The sequence below is a fragment of the Symsagittifera roscoffensis genome, chromosome 10 (assembly GCF_963678635.1).
Source record: "Symsagittifera roscoffensis chromosome 10, txSymRosc1.1, whole genome shotgun sequence".
In the NCBI taxonomy this organism is placed as follows: Eukaryota; Metazoa; Xenacoelomorpha; order Acoela; family Convolutidae; genus Symsagittifera; species Symsagittifera roscoffensis.
Genome location: NC_087071.1, coordinates 44,531,757 through 44,554,490, shown reverse-complemented (window position 1 = coordinate 44,554,490; position 22,734 = coordinate 44,531,757). Strand labels below are relative to the sequence as shown.

The 22,734-nt window shown below is 33.4% G+C and overlaps 1 protein-coding gene across 2 annotated transcripts; it reads right to left on the bottom strand.

Moving 5' to 3' along the window:
• Nucleotides 1-407: 407 nt before the first annotated feature.
• On the bottom strand, nt 408-19,179 carry LOC134855328 (gamma-aminobutyric acid type B receptor subunit 2-like). Of its 2 annotated transcripts, XM_063871824.1 has the most exons (11): nt 19,057-19,179; nt 18,744-18,821; nt 15,343-15,493; nt 14,165-14,309; nt 10,770-10,877; nt 10,350-10,472; nt 7,191-7,295; nt 5,093-5,314; nt 2,297-2,329; nt 1,355-1,813; nt 408-717 (listed from the first exon to the last, which is right to left on the bottom strand). In XM_063871824.1, the coding sequence occupies exons 3-11, from the start codon at nt 15,393-15,395 to the stop codon at nt 454-456; spliced, it is 1,512 nt and encodes a 503-aa protein (XP_063727894.1). In that variant the 5' UTR covers nt 15,396-15,493; nt 18,744-18,821; nt 19,057-19,179; the 3' UTR covers nt 408-453. The 2 variants fall into 2 exon arrangements, with proteins under 2 accessions (XP_063727894.1, XP_063727895.1); XM_063871825.1 differs by lacking the exon at nt 2,297-2,329.
• Nucleotides 19,180-22,734: the final 3,555 nt, after the last annotated feature.

Here is a 22,734-nt window from a genome sequence, read left to right as displayed (position 1 = left end):
ATCCGAAACAATTTTTTTCAGTGCTGGATACCACCTAGGGTACCTACTAACGAATTGTCACCCCTATAATGATTGATTCAATGGTTAAGCATGAGTGAAATTTGCACCTAGTATCGAATCTCCCCCTTTTTGCAAAAGGAGGGGGAAATAGTGGAAGAGATCCCAGATTATTTCAACTCATTTTGAAGTTCAAATTTTTTTGGCCTCCAAAGCAAAACGTTGATAACAGAAACGATAATTTAGTGCGCATTTATGATCAGAAACTGGCCATTTTAAAATTATTAACGTTTTTTCCAAACGATATCGACTTAATTTATGAATTTTTTTTGTTCAATCCCGGAATCAGCCATTTTTTCTCATTATGCTCTGAAACTTGTTGAAGAAAATTTCAATTTCAACAACTCGTTAATTAATATATGTTATAATTTTGAAAAGGGAAGATTTCTGATATATTCAAAACTTTTCCTGCGATCCATGTTCAGTGCTTTTGTCCCAAATAACTTCCACGTCATTCAAAAACGACAGCTTAGTCGTCACATTCGCCTTCGTTCGGACATCTCCCAACATTACGTCATCGCTATTGTCGCCTGTCGGGTTGTTGTGAACTTTGACTATTGTAGTTATTCTGGCATTATTTGGCTGGCTTATTGAGGAAAGAATGTCAGAGCCGAAGTATGCTTCTATTTTTTCCCGAACTGCCTCAGTTTCTAATCGCTTCTGAAAAACAGAATTGTTTGTTGGACGCAAAATTCAGTATTTTTACTTGAAAAACAGCTTAATATTAAGATAACTTCCAAGAATCATTTAAAAATAAGGTAATGTTTAATAGCGACAAACAAAAGCTAAGCTAGCTCAGTTAGTTATTCAAAGTATAGTAGAAAAAAGCTTCGAAATGAAAGTTGCACGGAGCCGACCGACGATTCTAAATCTTCACTTTTTTCCTTGGTTTCAAAACTTTCGGCCCGGTTTAACCAAAAGGTCCCCCTTTGGTAGCAAGTTTATGACATCTATTTTTGCTGATGACACTTTAAATTTTTCTAGAAGTGCCTTCGGTGTCATTATAAACTAATTTTGAGAGAGGAGAGCACGATAAAAAATATGGTCAGAGCTTTCCAAAAATAGCGTCAAAATAACGTTTTGGCGTGTTTTTTTTTACTTCTGCTTGCAGCGGAGAAATTTGCGGTTTCCTGCAAAAAATGACAAAAATTTCCGAAAAAATTGTGAACCCTCACCACCCCGATCCCCCGTCCCCCTCTAAAAAATCCTAGATTAGCGCCTGCTTCTTTGGAATTAATGATAAGCATTTTTCAAATATGGAGGTGAGCCCAGCAGGTACGCAAACAAATATGCAAACCTGATTAAGTGTGTCAGCATTACTTTTCACTGCCACTTGCAACCCTTCAATCATGTTCCGAGTCTGAGAGTGTTCGGCACTGGAGGTGGAAGGAACCATCAGCGAATGCGCATCATCCCCTTCTATATTTGGAGATAAATTGATAGCTGTGATGTTCGTTTTCGAAATATTATTATCATGATTATTATGTTTAGTCTTCCTCGAACCCATCTCCAATTTCTCCACGTTTAAAGTTGTGTTATATTTAGAACCCGCATTTGTAGAATGGACAACAGTTCCACAGGGAGTAGGGTTGTTTTTTCTTGTGTTATTTCGGGGAGATGGTGATTGTTTTGCGGGGAGTTTCGTGTTCGGAGGTGGGCTTTTGGCGCTTCGAGTAAGGTTGGGTTTTTTCTTGTTGTTCGAGGCTACGCTGAATCTTTGTCGTTGAGTCATGTCGACTTTCTTAAACTGGACCAACTAAAAAAAATCTCCAGGTGAAAATTTATTCCGAATTTGGACCAGTACTTAGAAAGAATCAAAGAAATTATTGTATTTTTTGTGAACAGTGAACAAGCAATTTAGCGCGTGCAAAATGACTTAGAAAGCAGACAAGTTTCAGGCCAGAAATTTTAAAATTTACACAAAATTTGTGTGTGCAAAGCGGTGAACTAGCTTACCAAAGATAATGTTTTCAGTTTAATAGCAGTAGACAAAAAATGAACTCTGAAATTAAAACATTTTGAAAATGATATTTCTCGAATAAAATGTGTTTTTTTTTCTGGAATGCATGTGCGACAGACATAAAAAAACATTATTTTAATTATGTACATATAAGTGCTGAAAATATTTATTGGAGTTCATTTTTCAAACATATTTCAACAACTCGGTGGCCGCCGCATATGTGGAGTTTGAAGTGCAGTATAGAGAAGCAGTTAATTCAAATCAATAAGCATAACTTACATGATCATTAGACCAGTTGTTTTGATAGTGCAACTACAAAATAAACTAAAAACGGTCATCTAAAACTATTTTGAAATGATAACATTGAATCGCATAATTGATGAATAGTGCTACAATATAAACAAAGAGGACGAGGAGCAGGTTCCAGGTTCAGGAGTTTTTTTTCTGGTGGAATGAGTGGATTGTTACAAACTATTAGGGACGGTCGAACAAAACGGGATGTCGAAAAATAGTACCAAAGGGGACCTTTGTCGGATGTGTCTTCCTAATAACCCGAGAAAAATTTGGAGGGAGTTTTTTTGGGGAGGGGGAGAAGGTGGGTTGTGATGGTTGTCGAATTTCGCTAAATCCACCCCCTGATTGGTGCACACCTATTGCAAACCTATTTAAAAAATCGTGCTTTAGTGTGACGTTGATTTTACATATCTGATACATAGACGGGAACTGAAGGTCATATTGCTAAAGGTCAGACGTGAACTAAAGGTCATATTGCTAGAAAAAGAGTATGTCGATAACTCATGTAGGAAGCATAAAACACAATGGTTTGTACCAGGGCAAAACTCTGAATGTTCAGACGGTCCTTTACTAAGTCAAGTGAAGTAAATTTAGGATTCTTCATGATTCGATCATAATTTTTTGTTCCGATATCTGAAAACGGGGAGGAATTTGTGTCTACTGGTGTTTTGTAGTTTTTTTTCTATTTTTTGTTTTACTTGCATGTCTGGTATCACAAAAAACCATCAAAATTGCAAACCTATTTAAAAAATCGTGCTTTAGTGTGACGTTGATTTTACATATCTGATACATAGACGGGAACTGAAGGTCATATTGCTAAAGGTCAGACGTGAACTAAAGGTCATATTGCTAGAAAAAGAGTATGTCGATAACTCATGTAGGAAGCATAAAACACAAGGGTTTGTACCAGGGCAAAACTCTGAATGTTCAGACGGTCCTTTACTAAGTCAAGTGAAGTAAATTTAGGATTCTTCATGATTCGATCATATTTTTTTGTTCCGATATATGAAAACGGGGAGGAGTTTGTGTCTACTGGTGTTTTGTAGTTTTTTCTTCTTTTTTCTATTTTTTGTTTAACATGCATGTCTGGTATCACAAAAAACCATCGAAATTGGTCGACTGTAAAGTCATATTCAAGACCTTTCAGTCATTATTTGATGGACAATAAAAATGTCCAAAAGATATTTCTTTGTTGAGAAAAACCGGCTTACATATTTCTACTTTTAGTTTAAATTTGAGCAAAAAAACGCAAGTCAACAGGCTTTTTATTGAAGGATAAACTATTTCACTTTTAGTCAAACTATTAAAATTAGCTTTTGACGTTCTTTTCAGCGATATTTTGAGGGTAAAAATTTCAAGAATTCAAAAAAACCTGCAAAAAATGTGAAAAAGTTTTAGACAAACAAGATTTTAAATTATTTTGTTTCTCTTGTCCTTTTTTAGAAAAAATGTTGTCTAATATGTCTATTTTACTATCTATTTTACTTCTATTGTACTTTTGAAAAAAAAGTCGGAATCTTCTGTGATACTTGCGCAGTGACCCTCTATTCCTATTTGTAACTAAATCTCGAAATATGTTCACAAGATATTCACTTTTTCAGTGGATACAAAAATCTCAGACATTAACAAATGAAAGCAAGGCTGTCCATGCCAGGGCAGATTCCTGAATTTTTATACTGCCCCTGAAGTAAATTTTTTCCATCTAAAACAATCGATAAAAAAATTAACTTTATACTGTTTATAAAAATTTTCAAAAACCATATCCTTACAAAAATTGATTTCTAAGGTGAATATCTTTTCAAGTTTGAGCTCAAGGCGTCAAACAGTTTCCTGGGTTGAAATTCCACCGTTAATTATCGTTTTTCAGTAGTATCCCAGTGATCGCTTTTTTCCAGCGCTTATTCGTGTATAAATCAGAGTATTTAAAGCAGCTTTCAAATGAGTGTTTAGGTTTATAAGCCCTTTAATTTACGTACATCCAAGTGTTTGTGACGCAAAGGTAGCATACATGTCTACAAAGCTGTTGGTTGAGTGATCGAACAATGGTATGTCGCTATTTTTGCTCATTTTGATAGGATTTTCACCTCACTTGGATTTACAAAAAATGGTCGCAGACAAATTATATTTAAGTTTTTGAATCGGAACACTCTTTGCTTTCACATTAAATGAAAAAATCCCGTCCAAATAGCCTTGTTGAAAAATCAATACTTACTTGGAAAAAATCAACCCACAAAGTCGATAGTCGGTTCAAAAAATCTCAATCTCTCTACAAAAATGTTTGGAGAATAGTAGAAACTATCATGAAAACAAACATTGGATAATTGTCTGCATAATAGAACTAAGAAAATAAACTATAAGAAACTTTTGAGGTGCAAGCAACTACTAATGATTACAAATTTCAGAGAAATGGACATTTTAGTGGTGTAAACATTTCAGCTGAATTTTCAACTTTCACTGAAATTGAGGGGATATCGATTTAAAATTGCGCTCAATTCAGCAGAAAAAAACTGTGATTCGTATCTTTTAAAATTTCACTTTTTCAATTTCATTTTTTATATTAAAGACGTACTTCAATACCTGTTCTGATTTTACTTAAAGAAACATTTTAAAAAAATTCTAAATTTCAATTCCTATTTTACAAAAAAAAACATTTTTACTAAAAAACAAAAAAATTTGTATTTCTCGTCCTGTTTTACGAAAAGAGACGCGACAGCTATTATGAAAAAAACGGGTATTTTTCTTTTGCCATTTTACAAAAAAATAAGGTAAGCCAGGACTGACCTTGGGAACGAATACCAAACATAGTGTGATTGTAGTTGCAAATAGAATGAGAGTGGAGACTAGAATGAAGCTGTGATCTGCATCTTCGATTACACTCGTCACACCAATGCTCACAAGACAGACGAGCATGACGACGTAGACATTGATGCCTATGTATTTTGAGTCGTTCAGGGCGGGGATGGTGACTGACCTAGTTTCCCACGCCAGGAAACAGCCGAACAGCTGAAACGAAACAACTTTCGATTGCTCTTCATAAAATGACTTAGCTCAGATCTAGCTTGGCACATTAAAGGGTACGCAGGTCCTGAAAAACCTATGAGAAAAAAATATCTGAAATAAAAAATGAACAGCTGATACAACATTTGATTGCTTTTAGATAATATGGCGACATGAAGGAAGTTGTACTGGTCCAGAAGTACTTTTACACGGGCTTCTCCCAGAAAAAGGCCGAATACTTGAACTGAAACAACCTACGAGTTTTTTTTGTTTTGAAAAAAAAACGGGGATTGCATATGCTTGGGATGGTTTTTTTTATTCAGACCATTTTTTCAAAAAAAAAGTCTGAGGACCAATCCAAAAATATTTTGATTGCCATGATAGTATGCTATTTAGGAGGAATTCTTGGTCCAGAAGAACATTTAAACGGGTCTTACCAGGAGAAAAAAAAGAACCGAATAACTGAAATTAGAAATAACAATTGAAAAGTTGAAACAACGCGGGCTATTCACTTGACAAAAAAAAACTGAATGATCGGAATCTCCATCCAATCAATATTTTTAGTCAGTTCAAATGTGACAGATTTTCTTGGCTTATTTTTTCCGAATCTTAAAATGGTTCAGTTTGTTTGGCCCACATTTATTTTGGGGCATTCGGTCGTAATGGCATTGTCACGAAAATTGAATTTTTTCCTATTACATTTTCATTTTCTTGATCTTTATTTCATTTTGGGGCATTCGGTCGTAGTGGCATTGTCACGAAAATTGAATTTTTTCCTATTACATTTTCATTTTCTTGATCTTTATTACCCTTATTTTTGAATACAGATTGAATTTTTCTTTAGTAGCAATTTGAATGCAATAATCAAACAAATTCGGTGCTTGATGGCTTGAGAGAGATTCGCTTTCTGCCGCTTAAAATTCAACAGGAAATAATTGGGGTTCACATTAAATTCAATTCAGTATTACCATTTTGAAAACCCGTTCTTAAATTTTTTGTTTTAACCATAGGGAAAATAATTTAGCTTCAATTATAACCCTTTTCCTTTTTATTTTCAGAATTTATCATCTCCCATTGCTCTTCCAACCCGAAAACCGTTCTTTTGTTCTAATTTTGACTGTTCTACTCGGCAAACTCTGATTGATTCCCAAATCTGAAAATATATACAAATAGGAAGTTACAAGGGACATATATACAAAACAAAAAACAAGAATGCAACAGAAATATGAATACACTTAAAAATCTAACTATGTTGACCAAATAAATAAGATTTGTTTGCAACAATACTTCATAGGTTTGATGGATAACTTCAAAAAACGCCTCAGAATAATCTCTTCATTTTTAGTCAGCATTATGATTGTTACGCCAAAATGTTTCGGAAAATAATATATATTTTTTTTTACAAATATCTCATAGTACTGGTTTAGAAGTATCATCCCGTTCAAAACCTTGTTTATACGGAGGTCCTGTAGAGCTGCCATAGAAAATTTTTTAAATTAGTTTTTAAGTTTTGCCAGTGAATTATTATTTTAAATAACTTCATTTAAAAAAAAACGTTAGTGCCAAATCTTAAGAAGAAGTTTTGCGAATTTTCCTTTTGTTTTCATCTACTTGAAATAGTTCAAATAAATTTCGAGTGATTTGGCGGGACCACACTTCTTAACGAGCTTTCAAATGGGACTCACCAAAAACTGCGGGACTCATTAAAAACTGATGAACAAGTACCATCGTTTTTTTCTGGTTCTTACAAACTGTTTGCTATTAGAAATTCCGCCTCACATAGCAAACTCTCTCTCAAATCACAATAAAGAAAATTAGACTAATTTTTTGTAGTTTTTTTTGTTTGTGTTGATTACTTTTGTTTAATGTGATGACTACTAACCATGGTGAGTCCCTTGTATCCGTAGAGTAGTGCGAGCCACTTGGCCATGTGTGTACAATAGCACCCGTCCGAGAACAGCACCTGCTCCTCGTCCGCCGAGATAGACTAGAACACAGCAAACCGAAAATTTAACAGCGAATAACGGAAGAAAAGCCGCATATTTTATCATTTACATCATGTTAAAATTAGGCCACTCTGAAGGTTCTACTGTTTCGAATAACGGTTGTTGTGCCGCCGCGCAGCAGTATTTCTTAGCCATATATACGTATAAACATCGTCTTATGATATCTGTTCTGGTTTTTCAGAATTAACACAAAATCATATTAAAGCAAAAGATTTCACATGGATTAAGTTATTAACTAAGATCGATTTTTTTTCGCAAAGGGAATGGACCAAGGTGTGCCTTTTAAAACGTTTTAGGCAGGTTTTGGAGTTTGATTTAAAAAATTACGTTTTTTCGGCGAGCGCTCCACTCTCAAAAATAGTATCTTGTGGCGCCAAAGTCTCGTTTATAAAAAGTTTAGAGTGGTCAGTTGAAAAGTGAAGTCTTAGAAAAGTACCAAAGGGGGACTTTGGATCATGGGCAGAGGTTCTAATCCCCGCTACTGTATAAATTCCTTGTCATGAACTTAAAATCGTCACTCAATTCAATAAAAAAAGTTTTGGATGCGCGAGAAGACGAGGGTTTTTTTCTGAGTTCTCCACTTTTCAGCCTACCATATTCTAATTTTATTTTATAAAACAAACTATAACACTACATCTACTATCCTAGTAGACTTAATTCATACTTTTGGGAAAATTAGAAGAAGATCCAATAATTAGTATCTTTCAATCATTTCATTGTTTTTGCAAAAATATTTTTTACAAAAAGCAATTGTCTCAAAGCGTGGGGGGTCAATAGAATTATAAATTTGGCTTTCTTATAAACTTTAGGGGAAAACTAACAGAAGATTCAATAATTAGTATCTTTCAATCATTGTTTTTGCAAAAATTTTACAAAAATTCGATTGCCTCAGAACATTGGGGGCCATAAGAACTTCAAATTGGCTCCCTTTTCACAAAAAGCATAATTGAAAATAGGTGAAAATCCCAAACTCATTTGGTTGTATCTACATCACCCTATAAAACTAATGGGTATAATGATAATTTAATAACAGCGCGAAAAAATGACTTCAAACTTACAATATAATTGGACTGATTTTGTAGTTGTAAAAGATACTACACATGTTTTGATCAAATCTATTTAACAACTCAGGTTTAAAAGACAATTATGTTAACAATTAAAAAAAATTTACAGATTCACTATAAGCGAGTCTCAAAAAAAGCTAGATAAAATTATTTAGTTTAAATTAACTTTCAAGTAGTATTATGATACCAAAATTATATTGATTACCTAGCAAAAAGCGATAATTTTTGGTGTCCGTTTTCGGTTTTTGTATCAAAAGATAAAACTTAATAACAATTGTTTTCATTGCAAAATGAATCAAACTAGCAACAAATTTCCATTTTCAATCCAAAAAAAGACATAACTGTTCGATTGTTCCGACTGTCGATTAAAGTCTAGGGAATAAGTCATATTATGAGAAGTTTAAAAAAACTTCAGAGCAAAAAACTCAAAAGCTCAAAGCATAAAAATTCACAAACATAAATGAAAAAAAAAACAGAACTTTTTTCTATAAAATATTGCCCCCACAAGGTGTAAAAATTCCACATACTGCCTCAAAGTAAGGAAAAACCGGGGTTAAATTGACGCTTGCGGTTTGATGGAACGTCTTTATTTAGTCAAATTAAAAACTTTCAGACCGCCAAGACCTATTATAAAGAAATGATCAAAGCCGAAAAAACTTTAACTTTTTTGAGCTCAGCACATCAAAACATTTCAAATGGTGATCCTTAAACTCCATTTAAAAAAGCTAGAAAAACGAAGTAAAATTGTATGAATGAAAAACTACTCTGAGCATAAATATTCTAATTTTTCTTTGAAAGTCGGAACACCAGAGAGGGTAAAGACCAGGAGAAGCACTTAGTACAATTGAAAGGCGATCACCTCTAGAGCGTCAGATCATTTAATGGATCCCCTGGTATGGCATTGATTGTGTGTGAGTACGAGCTCTCAAATGACTTCTAGCTTCAGGTCTACCACAGCCTGATTGATTTAGTTCTACTAGTAGTACCACGTGAAATTATATTACAGACGGCCATGTGTAGCAACAAATGCGCTTTGCTCAGCACAAATAATTTTTGCCTGGATAGCTTTCATAGATTATCTGCAAACCGCATAAACCTGATTTTTTAAAACAACTCGGCACTGGCGGCTAAAAGTTTTTGTTGCAAACTTATTCAAAATGATATTTATGACCAGATAAAATGAGTCGTTGATCAAATGTTGATTTTAAATAGACTTTTTGATGAAAAATAATGATTGAAAATGATTAACAAATCTAAGTTTTTTCAGTGCTTCATGTAAATACTGAAGTCTGATTGAAATTGATAAACTCCAATGGAAAACTTTGTTACTGAATTTTCCTATCAGCCTTTTTTGGATGGTAAATTATTAAGTGGTCCAAATTTTCCTCACGAGACCCAACTCTGATAGATCTTTTTATTTTTTATTAGAGATTGCCAGTTTTATCTCCAAAATGATAGTAGGCGCGCAATGCTTTTTCGTCTATTCTTTCTAATTTCATGTGCTGAATTGAATGGTTCGATATCAATTGTTTGTAACTAGTTACAAACAAATGACGATTAAAGTTTGTTTTTACATGATTTTAGATAAATCATTTTTCTTCTTCTAATTCTTAAAAAGATAAAATTTAACTAAAGAAAGTGCTATCCCTGCGCTTTTCTAAATTTTAAATTTGTCATACAATCCATGTGTGGAATTATATGACTGCTTTTTCGTTTTTTCCGCCCATTCTCCCTGAAATTTAGTTCATTTGGACGCGCTGTTTTTTAATCTTCTAAAATTGGTTGGCCGATAAAACTTCTGAATTAAACCCAAATAGAGACTATTTTGGCGACGAAGAGGGGATTTCTTAAATAGGAGGCCTCAAGTTCACCCTTTGGTGCAACTTTACTTTTTACATCAATACTCGTAAACCCGCCTGATTTTTCCAAATTAATTATCTTGAATTTGATTGGTTGAAATGTTTGACCAACCAGAGTGGCGAATTGGGTGCGTTTGATTGTCATTGGGTCGAGTAGTTGCCAACTGATTAGTAAAAGAATGTCGATGAAGAGGAAAAACACAATCACCACAAATAACTGGTAATCCTTGATCACCTAAATGAACAAATAAACATTCATAGTTCTCTAAAATATTTTGGGTCGAACGGAAAAATTTTCGGGTTTGAGGTGCTGCTGTGCATTACTACATCATATGTTTCGTTAATCCATTAAATTTTAACAAGTAATTTTAATGTGTATTTCAAATTGAATCAAAATAATCCAGATTCAAATGAAATTTGTAATTTTCGTGTGAAAAAAATAAACGTTTTCACTTTTGTTTAAAATACTTTGAACCCATAATCACGTTTTTCAAGGTTTTTTTTTGGCCCGGTTCAAACTTGACTCGCTTACTTTCTTTTTCATTTTGACGTTTGTGAAAATCTGATGCACTCTCCATGTCTTACTGAACATTGAGCCATAAGACAGAGTAAAAGCTGTAGTCAGGAACCACGCTCGAATCTGAAACAATGAAAAGTAATTGAAATATTTTTTTTTCCAAAAAAGCAATACTTTTGGAGATAAAATTGGCAATCTTTATTAAAATTAAAAATGTATAAAATTGAAACAAAATTTTTCAAAAAAATTTAGTAAAATGTAAATTATTAAAATAAAAATTTTTAAAAAGAAAAATATATTTGGCAATCAATTTTTTTTTTACAAATTACAGATTTTTACAAGAAGGCATCTAATATATTATGAGCAGATTTAGGGTTGAAAACTCAAATATGGCTCTTGAGATATTCAATTTCTTTCTTCAGCTTGGAGTTAATTTATCAAATAGTCGTGGAAATCTGAAGATTTTAAGGAATTTTTCATTTAAAAAAAGAAAGAACTTTTTATGGGTTGTATAGGTCCAAATCAATTCTCTATGTTTTTCTGCACCAACCCAAATAATTTTTTTGAAAAGTACTTTGAAATGACTCTGATACGGTCACTTTGCAACCGTAAGCGTTATTAAAAAGAAGCTTTTTCCTCAAAATAGAAACTTAGATCAAAATGTAACATAATATATTAGTAACCAATCTAGTTCTTGATTTTTGATGCAAATCAAATACACTCTCGACATCAAGTTGCTTGTTTAATTTGCGTAATTACCCGGGGAACTTCAATCAAGGCAAAGTTTAATATCAAAAGTACTGCGAAATTCGGGAAAGGTTTTTCAAGAGATCAGAAAGAGAAATTAAATATTCGATATTGGAGTTTTTAATAAAAAAAAAGAAAAATAATTGATTTTTAGATCACGGGAACGGTGGGCAAAATTTAGTTCTCTGTCTCAAAAATTTAATTAAGCCTCCATGGGTCATGCCTGTTGACGTAGCTGGTGAAAAATTTCCGAAAAAAAGAGATAGGTGGAAAATAAAGTTATTATTAGGTTTCAAGGTTTATAGGTTTTATCTTAACTTCTTTTTGCGAATCAAAGAATATTTAGATTAGAAAAGCGGAATCGGGAATCGGTTGAAAAATAAGATTAGCCGGCTGTTTTTATGAAAACATTTTCAAAATAACTAATAAAGTTTCATTTTTTTTGAATTTCTGAATTTGTAATAACTTTCCAGCAAATGGTTTTTCAAAAAAGTCGGAGAAGATTTCACTAAAATAATAGTTCCGGAGCCTGAACTGATTATGACAAAAATATTGCTGGAGTTGCATTAGAAGTAGTCAAATTGATTTGTATGAATGATTAAACAGCTCTTCTATAATTTTTACTCAAATAGTCTACTTTGACCTCTAAGTTTTTATTTTTATTCAGCTCCAAAAAAAAAATTAGTACTCAGTTTGTTTTAGAAACGGAACTCTTAGCCGATATTTTTTGTCTCCTGACTTGACCAATAATTTCAAAATTACCAAGTCGCAACCTTCGAGATTTCATGGAATGAAAACCGAACATTCAATATTTTTTTGCAGATCATAAAAAATTTAAAAACGTCCATAAAAAACAAAAAAATTTTACTCTTCCATATATGGGTTGCCTGGGTAAAATCTAATCATACAATTTTTGTATATGGAATACTATGACTCGCATTTCTCTTTCAATTTAAAAAAAAAAGAAACAATTCAAAATGTTACATTGCCTCAAAAACTTAATAGTATTTCCTATTCACGACATCAGCCTACTAAATTAAAAATTTCCGAAACTCTTCATTTATAAAGTGGTTCAAATGCTCAAAAACTCAAAAAACGCCTGCTTTTGTGTTACCCGCACTAGAGCTCCAAGGACAAAAATCTATCAAATTTGAGTTTCATTGTCAAGGAATGAAAAAGTGAAAAGTAATCTATTATTGTATATTGAAAAAGGACTATATTCCGGAGGATAATCTAGGATTTTTGCAAGGGGGCGTACTTTCTAAAAAAGAAATTTAGGTACACCAAAATGATTTTTCGAGCTCTCCTAACTCACTATAATGTCCCTAATTTATTGAAAATACATGTCAAAATGCCCTTTTTGGGCGTTTTTGGAAAAATTCGACCAAAAACCTGCGTTTTTTTGGCGCGCGCTCCCCTTTTAAAATAGTATATATCGGCTACAAATGGGACTTTTGAAAATTTTAATGTTGTTCGGCCGAAAATGGATGTCATAAAAAAATAACAGAGGTGGGATTCTTTCTTTGGTGATGTGGTCGAATCCCTGAGAGAGAGAGAGAGAGAGAGAGATACATAGAGAGAGAGAGAGAGAGAGAGAGAGAGAGAGAGATGTCCGACCCCCGCAACCCGCTCCCCTAAATCAAATAGCCCCTTAATATAGCGCCAATTTTTTGTAAAGCATTAAAATCTATCGCAAGTCAATTATAATAGATTTTTCTCCACTTTGCTGAGATGCCTTTCCAACACGCAAAGCCGCTTGCACGTTTTAAATTTTAAACTAAGTTGGTTACTTGTTATTCAATTTTTAAATTTTTTTTGAAAGTTTGATTCTTGCTACTTATTTTGTGTTACTCAAATCTCAATTTTGTTGCTTAATTTGCTTGGGGCGGAGAGGGGTGGGGGTTGGCTGGACAACGTTTGTATGTAGGTATAAATGTTTGCGTATGCTTGAGGGGGGGGGGGGGGGGTAAGGGACAAAGAGGCAAATATTGAGGAGGGGGATGGAAGGGGGTGATTGGTTCTGGTGGTGGTGTTGGGAATGCAATTTGGCAGTGGTAAAATACAAATGGACAATTTTTACGGGGTAAGATTTCAAAGGGGAAACAATTGGAGGAGGTTGGGAATGGAATCTTTTGCCGTTTGAGAAACTTTAATTTTACAATTTGAGTAGGCTGTGCACTCGTTCTGCAAACTTTCTGAATTACTCATTTGATTAATGCAGAAATTATTGCAAAAATTCGCACGACGCGAAACAAAAATATACTGGAAAAAACAATCAACTTTATTTGATTTCAAATGGATTCCAATTAGTTTTCGATTTGATGAAACAATGGATTATAATCGATTTTTGTACGATTTTGTTGTCGGAGGGCAACATGGGAACCGATTATTTTGTTACAATTTTAGACCAAAAAAATCCATTATAATTGTATTTTTTTCACTTTTCTTAGATGAGGGTGGCTTACTTTCAAATTTTATGCAACTTTTTAAATGCACAGATTTTATGGACTCTATTTTGACAAATGTATGACTAGCTTTTTGTCAACGCGGGTCTCAACTTTAAAAATATCTGATCAAATTCAGTGATAAAGTGTCTGATGATCAAAAACGAATAACCCAATAAAAAATTAATATGACTCAACCAATTATTTGATAAAACTTACTGAGCAGACGGCGTTGTAGCTTTTGAGCTTGAGAACATTTTGGGCCATATTATTGTCAAATCCGAGTACAAACACACTAGCATAACTCAATAGACATCCCACAATGATGATGTTATTCAGATTGGGCGAACTCATCTTGATGAACCTAAAAGCGCAGATTTATGTAAATAACTTTTAGTTTAATTAAGGTTTACTTTTTATATTTAATTTTTATTTACTTTAAGCTTTAGCATTCTAAAACTTTAGAGTGTATACATCAAGACCAGTAGCGAATACATCAAGACCAGTATACATCAAGACCAGTATTTAGGGGGAAGATGGTAGGGGGATGCAAACGCCTTCTGGAAAGGATTCATTTGCACAAAATGCTGAAAACACGTATAACACTAGCACAATTTTTTGAGCGTAGTTTAGTAGTACGACTACTCTTTGTTTTCTTACCTAAGTCAAAAAAGTTCGTGCCAATTTTTATGGAACTTTCACGGCTATTCAATAGCATGTGCTTTGACATTCAATTATTAATAAATTATCACAGTTGATGAACTTTTATTTCATCAAAAAAACCGTAAAAAGTGATTTGTTTCAAACATATAACAAAAACAAAAACTCGAATTCAGAAATTTTTTAACTCACAATATATCTCGCAATTTTTTGAAATGCATTTTAATGCATGTTGTAGCTTAATGCTTTCCAACTTATAATCTGCAAAATAAGTGTTGATGCCTTCAGTATGTTATCTTCCAAATTATCATATGCGAAATTATGTCTATTAGTATTTGATGTAGTTTTTGCTGCACTACAGTGGCTTTTTATTCCTACGTTGCTTCTTTATCTGTGTCTAGTATTTTCCTATTGTTACGCGTTCGTCGCCGCTAGACCAGGGCGTAAACTTCAAATATCGAGGTTTGCAGGTTCGAAACTTTTATGTAGCTTGTTTAGAAATTGTAATTTTTCACAAACAATTTTGACAACAAATTTTTTTTCGGTTTTGATTTTTCCCATCTTTTTTCCGCTTGATAGGTTTTGGCTTATATTAATTTGACTCAACGGCCTGATTTAGCGTCTTCCGACGAGCAAATTTTTTTTGTCTGTGCGTGTGTTTGAGAGTGAAGGGTGACTCAATAACTTTGTATTGGTCATAATTTCTTTTTTTTTTGGTTTTTAACTACTGCTTTCACCTGATGTTTCTGTTTTTGATGTTGAACACGAGGAAGGTGAGGGATAGTATCATGCCGGAAAGCGAGAGAAAGGACAGGCCGAGATAGAAAAGGAAGGTCACGTGGGTCACCACTGTCACCACTTTCGGACTGTCGTTAGGGGGCTTCCCGGCTGAAACAAAAGAAAGATAAATTGATAAAACTTGAAAGCTCTCAGTAAGGAATTTTTTTCTTAAAAAAACGCCGCAATTATTTAATTCATGCGAGTGCCAGCAAAATTTTAGAAGTAATTTTTTGTAAAACAATTCAAAATTTTTTTTTAAAAATCTTTTATTTTCCTGAGGAGTGTGTACGGACAATCAAGCTGTAGTATCTCGATTTGAAACACTCATTTTCGTTGAGCCATTAATGAACAGAGCTAATTTGAAAGTTCAAGATTTTACTCTTCAAAACGCCTGTTTTCAATGGTCATTTTCAGCAACATTTCTTTCGAAACTCAGATAATTCTTACATAGACGAAGAGCAAATGATCAGAGCTACCCTCTATGAAACTATCAATATCTGATTTTAATGAATTACCAACGTAATCCGCGTCTGAAAATGCCAGATTTCCTCATCTGCACTAAATTTTAATTCAAAATGGAATCTTTCTTGAATAAGCGGAGTAAAATGTTGTTCATGTGACGTGAAACATTCTTAGCCAGAAAATTGAAGCATCCAGTGTGACAACTTTACTCAACTCGGCTGGTTCCTATTTTTTCGCGCGAATTGGAAAACTTAGTGCAGGTGAGGAAATTTGGCGTTTACTACCAACTCGGATTACTTTGGTTGATCATTGAAATTAGATATTGATAATTTCATAGACGGTAACTCATTTGCTCTTGGTCTATGTAATACTTTTACTGAATTTCAAAGGAAATGATGTTCAAAATGGACAAAGACAACAGACATTTTGAAGCATCAAATCCTGAATTTGCCTTTAGTTTTGTCAACTAGGGCATTAAACGAAAATTTAGTGAAACCTTATTTACTCGAAAATCAGCTCTGAGCGTGACACTCTTTAACTAAACGAGTCCAACGTGAAAAAGTTTTACAAAAAAAAATTTATCAGAAAAATGAACACAAAAAAAACGATTTAAATGTGTGATAAACTACTTTTATCATCAACCAGATAATCACTATAAACAATCAAATGTTTAAAAATTACTGTTATTTTTGATCAAAAACTATTTATACTGTTCATTTGACTAAAAATGACACAATTTTTTCAGTGTAACTTTATCATTACTCTATTTTGTTATTGAAAATGATTACTGATGATTTCCATTTCACTGTTTTTGCAGCATCAAAACGATCTTAGTTACCACTGCTCATAAGCTTTGCAAAACCAGTAATAATCCAATAATTTTGAACTGCGAAAAAATTGCAGCAAAAATTGAAATAATTGTCGCTAACAGTGCACAAAAAGTCCGCGATCAACGTGGCAAACACAACCATAGAATATCTCTGGAAAATTGAAGCCCAAAAACAATCATAGCTGTGCAAAATCAAAGAACGTCAAAACTGCAACGGAAATTTCCAACCATTGAATGCAGTAGCAAGAGACGTTCAAACATTCTTACGGAAAATTTTGACACAACTTGTTCTTCCGACAAGAGCAAATTTAAAAAAAAATAGAGGAAAACTTCAAAAACCAGTCAACCAAAATAATCTGGCGGCCTTTAAGGTTTTCGATTTTAGTTAGGTCTGACATGATGCAAAAACTAGCAAATTTTGGTTAGGTGACGGCAGTTTCAGTAATGACTCTCGCAAGCTGATCCAACTGGAATGTATTCATGGCATAATTGCTGCTGTAGGACCACATTCTTTTGTACCTGGTTATTATTAAAAATCACAATGATCATGTTTTCCCGATTTCTGGGCAAGTGCTCAGAAATCGCTGCTGGCTCAGAATTTGCTGCTTGCTCAGAAATAGGTACTTGCTCAGAAATCGGGAATCCATTTTCATATGATTTATAATTTTAACTAGATATAAAGGAATGTCGTCCTGCAGCAGCAATTATGTCATGAAGAGCATCCAGTTGGTTCAACTTACTAGAGCTAATAATGATACTGCTGTTAGGTAAGCAAAAGTTTCTGGTTTCTGGAAATAAAAGAACAAAACCTAAAACAACCGAATCTAAAATTTTTCCCCATTTTTAAGTGTCGGAACAATTACTTTATTTTGTTAGCTTTCAGAACACTAGCCTCGATCGTCCACCTTCAAGATTATTTGCTGGAATTGAAAGCATTTGCCATCGAATAACCCTAAGCCAAGTTTTCTGGTTGGTTTTTTCATGTGTTGCTAACTTTTACAAACAAAAGGAGTAAAATCACGAGCTCACTTCGCCATTAAAAAGCTCGCTTCCACTTTTTCCTTCAGAATTTCAGTAATTTTGTGAAAAAAAAGCGGTTGGTCGGGCAAGGGTGAAAAACTAGAAGAGATCTGCTTTGTTTAGCACGCATAATGGAATTACCAAACTGATTCATGATGCAACAAGTGATTTTGATCAACATACGATCGGTGTCGAAGGCTGAAGTTTTGGGATCCAGCCCGTTTTTCAATAGTTTGCATACGAGCATGTTTTTTCTTGAAAAATGGCAAAACGGTTCTTCCGTACGAAACTGATCTACTTAATTGCATCTGCTTAAATTAACTTCTCAAGGAAAATTATCGCGATTTGAGCAATGAAGTTGTGAACAATAATTTTTCATACAAGAAAAAACTCAAAAATCATTTTTTTCTAGATTGACCAGCTTATCTTATATTTCGTTTTAAAATCTGTGAAAAAATAAACAGTAAGTTTGTGCCTCAAGAATTATATTTTTTTCCGGTCGATTTGGGACAATTTTAAGCGCACGACTCAAATTTGAAAAAATTGTATTCTAGCAAAATAACCCCAAGGCTGTTGTTTTTGTGACGGTTGCTAGTTTGAGGGTAAAGGCTTCTTAGCCCTATAGACATTCATTATAGTTGTCATCTATTCAAAAAATAACGATCAAATTAGTTGAAAAAAATATATGCTTCTTTGCGTTGGTGAATGATATTTCAGATCAAAAGTAAAAGATGTGTTTTTTTTGTTTTTGACATTTCTAGGCAAAATCAAATCAATTCAGATATGATTTTTTCTAGTTTCATTGACTTGGGGTCATTTTCAATTTTTTGAAATTTCCAGTCAAGAACCAGCCTAATTAGATGATTGATTTTTTCAAGTTCAAGGATTTTAATTACAGCGAAGTTCAGTAAAAATAGGCAAAGTATGAACAGACAGAATTTTTGCAGATCCACTGGTAAAATAAACAAAATTGATGCTTATTTGAGGTGAAGAAACAAGAAAAAGAGCCTCGTTCCGAGTGAATGTAAGGGAAATATATCAACTCACATTTCCAGAATGGCTCTGATATGTTTGTGTAGAAATTGTCTTGTGCAGAAAACACTCCGACAAGCTGCAATTTCGCACCTAAAATGAAGTTTGGTTAAAACATCAGTTTTAGGTCAATTATGTGCTTTTCTTAATTGGAGGATTTGCTTTGTCTGTGTCACCAAAACACTTAAAAACACTATTCTTCAAATTTGTTTCAAAAGGATTCATTTGCAATTAAAAATTTAGGGGTTATCAGTTTTTTAGATGCTGCAGTTTCGCTACTGCATGGCGAAACTAACACTCTTTCATGTCAAAACACTTTGTTTCTTACCTCTAGCAAACTGGAATATATCTAACTCTCCTTCTCTGTCATTGGACGAAACTTCTGATCCATTTCCGAAACTAAACCTTGACGTCAAGTTAATTTCTGCTAAGTTATCATCTTCTAAATGATTCAATTGAGAAGATTCAGAAGTTTGAGATTCGAGTTGTGGAGATGAACTGGATTGTTTCGAAGGCGTATTGATACAGGATGGTGCTCTGGTTCAGATAGATCGGCTGATTTCCAACCTAAAATGTTTTTAGAATGACAAGAAATTCAAACAAGAAGTTAACAACAAAAAAATCGTTAAACTTTTCCAGGGTGCAAAGATTATACTTAAAAATTTCCAGGACGAAAGCAGTTTTATGTAATTTTTGTTTCTTAGCTCGGTTAACGAATGCATGTCGTGAAATAGAACCGAAATCATAGGATTGTGATTGGACATTTCAGCAACAATTATACTATGATATTAAAAAGGAAAAATTTCTTGTCCTCCTCTAAAATCTCTAATTTACTTCGAAACAAACTCACAACCAAACTGGGATAATTCGTTAAGTCAAGTATAATGGCATTCGGAAAAAAGTTGTCATGGAAATTCATTGTTATCTCAAAACCCATAATCTACTAAGCTCACCTCTGTTTTGATGTGCACATTAATAATGAATGACCCCTCCAAAATCCGCGACAAAGAAGTTTTGGATATTTTCAGGTTAGAATCAGATCCGTCTTCAATTACTTTGCCGCTGCTGTCTGTACAGTACGTGTTTTTCAGCTCCATTGCAGAGTTCAAATTGAACCCACCGAATATCCATTGATGTCGGGATGATAAAAGATTCATTTCTCTGGCCTGAAAATGTATACATTCACTAGTTTTCCTTCATTACAAGGCGCATGTTTGTAGAAATTTAGGCGCATCACTTTTTTCTACTAAGCAGCAAGTAATTTTCAGATACAATCCCTATAACATGCACATGAATTAATTGATGTGAATTGGATTTGCCATAGGAAAAAGATTTTTTTCTTAGCAAACATAGTAGCAGAAAAATAGAGTGGGCTTACCTGGCACATAAAATCTGCCAAGAATTTCATATCGAAGAGACCAACTACGATTCTCAAGTTTTTCTCCTGAAACAATATTTTTTTATGATTAACTATTCTTGACCTTCAATCTAATGCAATTCTTCGGAATGATCATGTTCGCTTTTTATCTAATATTTTAATGGCTAAGTAGTTCACTTATTTTAACTTATTTTTATTCTTTTATAAGGAATTAGCTTTAGCATTAAATTATTTTATCAATTTTGTTGAGCGAATGTTGGTTCTAACTTACTTTAATGGCGTCGAGTATAGAAGACACTTCCTGGAATGGCTTGTAGGCAATGGGTACAAACTGGTACTTCTCAGAGACAAACAACCTCCTTAAATCGTGTTGCACCTGTGACAAAAAAAAACATTATTTACTCGTATTACAAAAAAGTAATCGCTTTTATTATGGAAATCTGAGTTCTTGAATTCTGAGTTTTTTTGGCTTTCAAAATAAAATTACAATTCTCAAAATTGGCCAAATTATCAAAAACAAGAATGTTCAAAAATATAGTATGAAAATGAATTTAATAAGCGTCTCTCAGAGAAACTAATTTTTTCCACATATATTCCAGAAAAAATTAATTGTTACAAAAACTTTTGTTAAAAACAATTTTTAATCATGGGCTTTCCTCTTACTGTTACTAACTTGCTGCTTTTACTCAAGCAGCTTTAAAGTAATACGCTTTCGTTTTAATATATTGAACGCACTTCCGAGTACACATTGTATGGGTCTGGTTGCTGACATATTATGGCCACTCTCTCCCAGTGGAACATGGCCATTAGTTGGGCCACTCCCCCCGCCAACTGGGTGAAGGAGGGGACCACTCTTCTCACTCTTGGGTACACCTCACTGTCCGAGAACTCGGGAATTTCCACTCCGTATAGCACCTATAACAGTCCGAAATCAGCATTACGAGGCCAAACTATGCGCTGGATAGGCGCAAAATTTTGGTTTCTGTATGTTCCTGGTTTCCAGAGGCAAGCCTTTGAAGAAGTTAAAAGTTTGTCGGAACGATCAAAGAGATTGAAAGAACAAAAGAAGAAAAAAAGGAGCGTCCTTGTTGCGGAATCCGCTTACGATCCACAAAATGCACAGTTTGGCCTCGTAATGATTCATTATTTTGCACTTTTTAAACCATTCTCTCCTCTCGTCAAAATCTTGAGCCCAAGTCGGCATGAATACAAGGATTTAAAAGAGTTTGCGAGCATCCAGTTTTGTAAAAATCATATCCTTTTACAAGGTTAACATCACTATGAGAGCGAAAGTTGCTAAATGGCCCGAGTCAGTTAAAGCCAGTAGCGTATCAAAAAAGTTGAGAATAGGTCAAAATTCTGGTTGGCATGTTGTGACAGAAAATCACCCGTTGTTACTATTGTACCTCACATATTTCTGACTGACCAACCATTCAAAATTCGCATTTTTTCTAAATTAAGATCACTTCGAGAAGACATTTTCCGATATTTCAAGAAGGAATTTAAACTACTGTAGAGAAACAGGTGTATCGAAAAAAAGCAATTCATTCGATCTAAACACGACAACTTAAAAATTAAAACACTGTTTATCAATGCATTTGTCATAAAACACATCCCAGTTTTTCAATTAAGCTGGACAACATTAAATTTTAGAAAAAAAACATTTTTTTGGAAATAAATAAGTTGGTCTAAAAAAATATGAATCGATTGAGCAAAATTGATCACACATTTGATACGAAATTTGAGAACAAAAAAAATACTAAAATCAAAGCTTTTTGACAGGAAAATGTTTTGTCACAAACTACTAACAAACAGCTTTTAGAGTAGAATCAATATAATTTTCGATAACCACTCATTGTATTTTATGTTCAAAGAAATTTTTTTTTATAGAATTAAAAACTTTAATTCTTCTGATTAATTTATTAGAACATTATTTAATAAAAAACCAACTGGGGCAACCTAAGATAAAAATTACAAAAATAAAGTTTCTTTTATGTTTCTTATTGAAAACTTATATCAGGAAATTAGGCTTGATAATCAAGATGTTAATCTAGATTCCGTCAATATTGTCATATAATTTTGTCTTTGAAGATTTAATCTGACCATTGCTGTGAAGCAATTTTGTATTCGGATATGTTTTGGTTATTTCTGTTTTTTTAAATTTTAAATCAGGTAAAAAAACATCGAGTTGATCAGAATAGCTCTATATTATATTGAAATTGTTTCCGTCGTGATTCGAACGACTTTCAAAAATTTTTTAGTGTCAAGAAAAACCCGTCTGAATTGTTTTTGTTGTTTGTCTAATTTCGAGCGAATAAGTGGAGCGAGCAGGTTTAAATTTTTTTTAACAACAGCTCTTACAAAAAAAAGAAGTGTTTTATCTTTTTAAACGCTTTTCACTCCTGATTCGAATGAAATTATCACTTGTTGTCTCAGTGTAAAAAAAACCGGTTGGAAATTTTTGATTTTTGTATAATTTTGAGCAAGTAAAGCAAACGAGCAGGCTTATTATAGCATTGACAAGCCATGAAACTTAAATTTTACCAAATGAACGTATAATGAACGTAAATAAATGTGTGAAGCTTTTTCGGGCCATTTATTGAATTAACGTACAACTATGAACGTAAA